The sequence below is a fragment of the Camelina sativa genome, unplaced genomic scaffold (assembly GCF_000633955.1).
Source record: "Camelina sativa cultivar DH55 unplaced genomic scaffold, Cs unpScaffold00478, whole genome shotgun sequence".
Classification (NCBI taxonomy): domain Eukaryota; kingdom Viridiplantae; phylum Streptophyta; class Magnoliopsida; order Brassicales; family Brassicaceae; genus Camelina; species Camelina sativa.
In genome coordinates, this window is record NW_010921706.1 from 181,084 (window position 1) to 188,158 (window position 7,075).

General features: G+C 37.0%; 1 protein-coding gene across 1 annotated transcript; it reads right to left on the minus strand.

Annotated features, from left to right (window-relative positions):
- Positions 1-5,893: 5,893 nt before the first annotated feature.
- On the minus strand, positions 5,894-6,824 carry LOC104773173 (E3 ubiquitin-protein ligase RDUF1-like). Its single transcript, XM_010497751.2, has one exon. The coding sequence runs from the start codon at positions 6,693-6,695 to the stop codon at positions 6,258-6,260; it is 438 nt and encodes a 145-aa protein (XP_010496053.1). The 5' UTR covers positions 6,696-6,824; the 3' UTR covers positions 5,894-6,257.
- Positions 6,825-7,075: the final 251 nt, after the last annotated feature.

A 7,075-nucleotide genomic window follows, 5' to 3' on the forward strand; every position in this document is an offset into this window, starting at 1 on the left:
TCGACCAACACCCACATACACCCATCTGGTGTCGATCGACACCGACCTCGCATACGTGTTCTGCTCGAAGTCGATAGTCTGTTCTCTGCCTTCTACCGCCTCCAATGTGACCAAGGCTCACCCAAAAACCACATAAGGCCGTAGGAACCATGAAACAACCACAAACATGCAAGAAACAACAAAAACAGACATAAAACAAGCCATAGTCATGCACTTAACTCTTTAGCAGAAAGATTCTGACCAAAACCGACGAACACAGGCTCCTACAAAGCTTCTATTATGTTCCTAGCCCCAGATCTCCACTCCACAGGAACATATCTCTCAAACAAAGTCAAGAACTCTCCAAAATCACCAAAAACTCTCAAGAACACTTTTCTCTCTGGAATCGACAAATGAGCGGCTCTATAATCCGTCCACTCGACTTCCAGCTTAAATACCTCGGTTTAAGGTTTCTCCTAAACCAAACCCCCCCCCCCCATTTTAAGTTTTAAAACAAACCGATCGAACCAAAAAATGTTGGTGTCGACCGACACCCTCCTTGATGTCGATAGACACTCACCCCCAAAACTGACAAATTCGTTCGCAGATGGTACAATTAGTTTGGGATTTGTTTTTATCCCAAAAAAATCTAAAATTTAAGAACAAGTACGTCTTATATATCAAATCACATAATTTTATTTATTTATTTATAAAAGTTCAAATAAGTCACCAAGATATACTTCAAAGCCACATAAATCCTACTACATCTAAAATTCATCAGATTATCAAAAAGAGACTGTTTATGCTCGAAGTGCGATTAAGATCAATATTTCAAAAGCATTCGACTCTGTTCAATGGCCTTTTCTACTCACCCTACTCTATGTGCTAAATTTCCCACCAATATTTGTCAAATGGATTGAACTATGTATTACCACGGCTTCATTCTCGGTTCATGTTAATGGAGAGTTGTCTGGTTTATTTTGAAGTGAACGGGGCTTAAGGCAATGTTGTTCCTTATCACCTTATCTCTTTGTGATTTGTATCCAAGTGTTGTCGACAATGCTGGAAAGGGCTGCTTTGGAAAGGAGAATAGGTTATCACCTAAAATGACCCGGCCCGTTTTTTTTTAATAATAAGAATAATTGAATTAGTGGTCTCCTACCCACTAACCACAATCAAACCAAACGCAGAAATAACCAAACCATACCATTAAACCAATAACCAGTAAATCAATCCAACAGAGTCATAAAATAGAAAACCAGCAACCTAGCAATGTTCTAATGCCCAACTCTAACAACCTAACAGAAGTCAGACCACAATCAACGAGCCACTAGAACATCCTCCTCTTCATCGCCTTGATTCCACAATCACACTTTGCCTTTACCTGTACCACAACACATATGAGATGCGTGAGTATGTTATAAACACTCAGTGAGGCAATCCTCTCATCTAATGGGCTATACACACAAGCAATTGAGATACGTCTAACCATCAAGCAACAATCAACAAACCATGACAACTGCATCGACCGACACCAACCCATGCATCGACCGACACCAACTGGGATAGCATCAACCGACACCAACTTGCATCAACCGATGCATGCTCGACATTTCACAAATATCCCTAATTGCATCGACCAACACTGCTAAATGGCATCGACCGATGCTCCTAGGTTAAAATGCGCCGTCTTTGCATTCCAACTTCCCAAAGCCTCTTGCGACTCAACAACGCTCTAACAAGCCAAATAACACATAAAACAAGAAAATCAGAGAAATCTCAAGCTTAGATAAGCCATGGTCATGCACTCACCTTTGCCAAAGAAGATTCTAACCCTTAAACGATAGATCTACACTCCTAGCACGCTCCTACAACAATCCTAGCTTCATATCTCCACAGGAACAGGAACTCTCAAGAACACTTAAAAACCTCTTCTCTCTTCTCTTTTTCTCAAAAATGGCCAAACTCGGCCAAACCCTCGAGTTCCCCCTTTTATACACGATTTCAGGATTTTCCCTAACCCAAAACGCAACGTTTAACTTTTACCCGTTCGCGAAGACCGACCTTGCATCGATCGATGCACCTCCCAAACCAGGATTCCGGTTCGCGGATGTTGCATTACCCCAAATGTCAACCCCTCAATCTAACACATTTGTGTTTTGCTGATGATTTTCTGGTTTTTACGGATGGTACCAAACGATCTATTAAGGGGATTTTACATATTTTTGACAGATTTGTAGAGTTCTCGGACCTCAACATCAGTCTCAAAAAATCAACACTATATATGGCAAGGGTAAGAGGGAGTGAAAAGGATATGATATTGAGCACCTTCCCATTTGCAACTGGGACCCTACCGGTGCGCTATCTCAGGTTGCCGCTACTCACTAAGAGAATGACAACAAATGATTACACACCACTTCTTGAACGCATCAGTGACAAAATAGGAATTGGACGACATGACATTTATCGTTTGGAGGATGCCTACAACTCATTAGTTATGTATTTCACAGCCTTACCAATTTTTGGATATCTGCTTTTAGATTGCCCGGCTCTTGTCTAAAGGAGATTGATAGTTTGTGTTTAGCTTTTTTGTGGTCAGGACCTGCATTAAACACAAAAAAGCCAAACTCTCTTGGGCTGATGTTTGTCTAAGGCAGAAGGTGGCCTTGGCATTCGCTCTTTGGAGGAGGCTAACAAGGTTAGCTGCCTAAAGCTTATTTGGAGAATTATATCCGCAAACTCCCTCTGGGTACAATGGCTTCGAGTTTACTTTCTTTGCAAGGGTTCTTTTAGGGCTATAAAGGATAACACCGCTCTCGGTTCATGGATGTGGCGAAAGTTACTAAAGTATCGGGCTTTTGCATCAGGTTTTGTCAGATATGAGATACAGAATGGGCACAATGTCTCATTTTGGCATGACAATTAGTCGGAACTGGGCTGTTTGATGGATATTGCAGGTCTGCGGGGATGTATAGACATGGGGATAGAGTTACAGGCCACAGTGGCTGAAGCCGTACACCGGAGAAAATGAAGGCACTAAGTTGATTATCTAAATCAGATGGAAACATTGCTTGAGGACACACGCAATCGCGGGCTAGTAGACAAACAAGATATTGTGCAGTGGAAAAGTATAGGTGGTCGATTTCAGACTGGCTTTAGTACAAATAAAACATGGGAAGCTATTCGTCAAGCAAGATAGACAAATGTGTGGTGGACAGGGATCTAGTTCTCCCAAGCAACGCCAAAGTACTCATTGGTTGCTTGGCTTGCCACTTTGAATAGGCTCACGACCAGGAATAGGATGTTGCAAAGGTTCGCATGAGTCGACTCTACTTGTACTCTCTGCCAGGAACCATATGAAACACGAGACCACCTTTTTCTGTTGTCCATATTCACAAGAGATCTGGACAAGCCTCACGACTAAACTTCTTTAAGGTAAGTTCTCGGTTGGTTGGAGGACACTTCTACATTTGCTCACATACAAGACTTTGGGAAAAGATGCATTTTTTTTTGCTGAGATATACGTTTCAAGCTTCAATTCATGTAATATTGAAGGAGCGGAACAATCGACGGCATTGAGAATCTCTGACATACGCGCGTCTGCTCACCAAACACTTGGACAAACAAGTTCGAAATAGGCTACTCTCCCTCCAAGGTCACGACAATGGCAAATATGCAGGTTGTATGGCTTTGTGGTTTGCAACAAGATGAACGTTAGACTTTAGTAGATTTTTTCACATATTAACCAAACAATGTACTTGATGTAAAAAAAGTATTTTTTGAATAAATTTTACATATTATTAAAAAAATAACAATAATAAATAAAAGTTACTCTTTTGTCTATATCTAAAATTCATCAGATGAGTCAAAATCTTTGATCAAATACAACTTCTACATTGTCTACATTGTATGACTAAAGTAGTATATCATCAAATCATAAAGGGTCCATTTCAAGTTTATAGATTATAAAACTAAACTTAATTACCAATATAAAGCTGATAATTATATCATAACTGACATGAAGCTAATACAAGAGAGGAAATTAACGTATTTCTAGTCCAAAGATTAGAACTCTGAAGTTCTAAAGATCCAAAACACTAAAAGCTTGGGTTGGATTGAAATGTACATGAAAGTAACATCGTAATCTTGAGTCTATATGACGTAAATCAATGTTATAATTAAAGATAATATATGCTCTTAGATATTGTACCCTCAAGAATAGACACAATCTGAACATCTTGTCACTTTCTAGCATTTTTCTCCCTAATACAATGTCTCTTTTTCTTCATTATATCGCACGATTTTTCTAGACACTAGGTACTAATGACCCCCGATAATGCACATACTAATTAGTTCAAAATGTTATTTATAAGTTCACACGTTATGTTATTACATGATGATAAAAATATAAAATTTTGCATACTCTTTACCTTAATTTTTTTGTATATGTAACACATTAGTTCCACCTAAAATCGCATTATATATAAGAGAAATTGTAAAGTTTCTTATAGTATAGGCTGGATGTGAGATAAAATAATATCTATAACTAATAAATCTTAACTTTTTTTACAATTCCAAATAAAAAAATATACTCTGATGTTTTCGTCAATAAAGTGTTTTTTTTTTGCATTTATTACATTTTATCATAATATTTTTAAAAAATAATTTTCATAATAACAGAGAATATATAAAATAAGTTTTCTTTTCAATATATAAAATTCAAAAAAATTAACGATGTTAAATGTAAGTAAAAACGGTAAAATGAAAAGCATGCAATAATACAACTTTATCTTATAAATCAACTTTTGAATTGATTATTCCGTGCATTAGCACCTGTCATTACTTAATCATGGTGACATTTAAATATTGGTAATGCCAGTTAGGGTGATACAATGTTTTTGCGACTTCAAAATTCTTCGTAGTAAATAATTACTAGAGCTGCATACAAACAAAACCAAAAACAAAATGATTTAGATTTAATACAACATGTGAAGGGAGCAGAATCATTTAAAGTATGATTTTGGGCGGATAATGCCAAATTATATAGGGTGGGTGGCTAGGGAGAGGCACATCCAGAAGGACCAGAACCCTACACCAAAAGAAAGCAAATACAATTGATTTAATTTTTGTTCCCATTTGTTTGATATTATTTTATGTATTGGTCAAACACCTAAATTTTTCGTTAAAATGTTAAATTTATTTTGTCAACAAAAAATGTGTTTAATACAATGAGTTTGTGAATGCCAGAACCAGCATTAATTGGAGAAGATCTCCAAGGTTCAAAGAATCAAAGTGGTTGGAGACCAAAAGAGACCTAATGAGGTCCTTGATGCCAAAGAGCTAATTAATACAGTATTATTTTTGTTAATAATTTATTTAAATATATATAAATCTGGATAAATATACAAAGAGCGTCAAGTAAACTAGTGACTACAACATACTCAGCTAAAAAAAAGCAAGCATTCTCAAACAATAATGGACCTAAACCTAAACAATAATGGACCTTTGATCTATCCCACCAAAAATGAAGTGGACCTTTGATCTAGCCTTTTATGGACCGAATAGTGACTAGTGTTGAAAGCCCAACACAACCAATTTCTTCAAACTGTATACAGAAACTTCCGCCATATCCAAATTTTTGTTATTGGTTGAGTTGTGATCTAATTTTTGACACTTTGTTGAACAAAGAAACATAAGTTAAAACCAGTGTAACAGCCGTCCGTTTTAAGCCCACTTTTTTCTATTACAAAACACAGATCTGTGAGCCTAAATTTTAAAACGGTTTCTCGGGTAATCCCTAGATAAATTACTCAAAGAGAACTTATATGTAACTTAAATATATACAGCTAAAGCAAGCACTAAGAGAATTCTGTTACCTGGTTAGCTCGTTTCCCAAATACAAAACACAAAAGAATATAGTAAATCTATTTTTCCAATTCATCTTGAAAAGAGTAGAAATCATAACATATAAGTTCCGAATTAATTCACAAAAACTAGACTATACTTGTCAAGCAACCTACGGTCATATTCGACAAAACACAACTTAATTAGTTTATAGCAATGATATTTAGGGGATGCAATCATACCGCCACTAATGCATTAGGATCCCATCAGAACTCGGCAATGAAGCAACATTTATACTTAAATACGTGACCTCCCCGGAGATTTCTGTTGCATCCCTTTCAAAGATTTAAACAATAATTATATTTTACCAAAAATAAAACTCTCAGGCTCCGAATGAAGATGGTACGGTGCGGTCTGAATTAGTACAAACAATCTCAACCGTCTTTAGGTAATTCCACATTATGACGACAAAGCGGACAAGTGTTCCGATTACTCAACCAATTTGTGATACAGTCTTTATGGTAATAATGCTGACAAGGAAGCTCAGAGAGTCTCACATTAACAGCAAACTCCTCTCTACATATGGCACAAACCACTAAACCTCTCTCCATCATTTCTTCCGCCGTAAACTCCACCACCGGAAGTTCCTCCGCCGCATTCAATCCCCATGTGGTAGATGATGAATTGCCGAGAACTAGACCAAAGATCTCATCGTAAGAACCAAACGTGTTGATCCCATGGCTGCTCCGTGAATCCAAGTAGTGAAGGTAACGGAGGTATTCGTCGTCTATGAAAGTAGTGTTTGCTTCGAAATCTTCTTCGGTAGGAATCGGATCGTTTTCGATTAAAGGAAGATGAAACTCTTCTGCCATTTTTTGTTGGTTTTTTTTGGAATTTTCGAGGTGTAGATGATGATGATGATAGTATAAAAGAATGTGAAGATTGGTTTTTTTGAGTGTGAGTGAATGTTTCGGTTCATATGATCCATGAGTGAGGACAAGATTTGTACACATGTCTTGCAAGTGAGTCTCATTTGTGGCCACGTCATATAACTATAACACCGACATATCAATAAACAATGTTTACTAGGAAAAAAAATCAAGGTTTAGTAAATTAAATAAACAAAATCCGTTTAGTGATAATAAACAAATACTCTCAGCACAACGCTTCTCTCTCTTAACACACTCTTATCTTTTAGAGAAAGAAGGGTGATTTCCAATGATGGCCGGATTTTTGTTTTTTGTTTCCGACA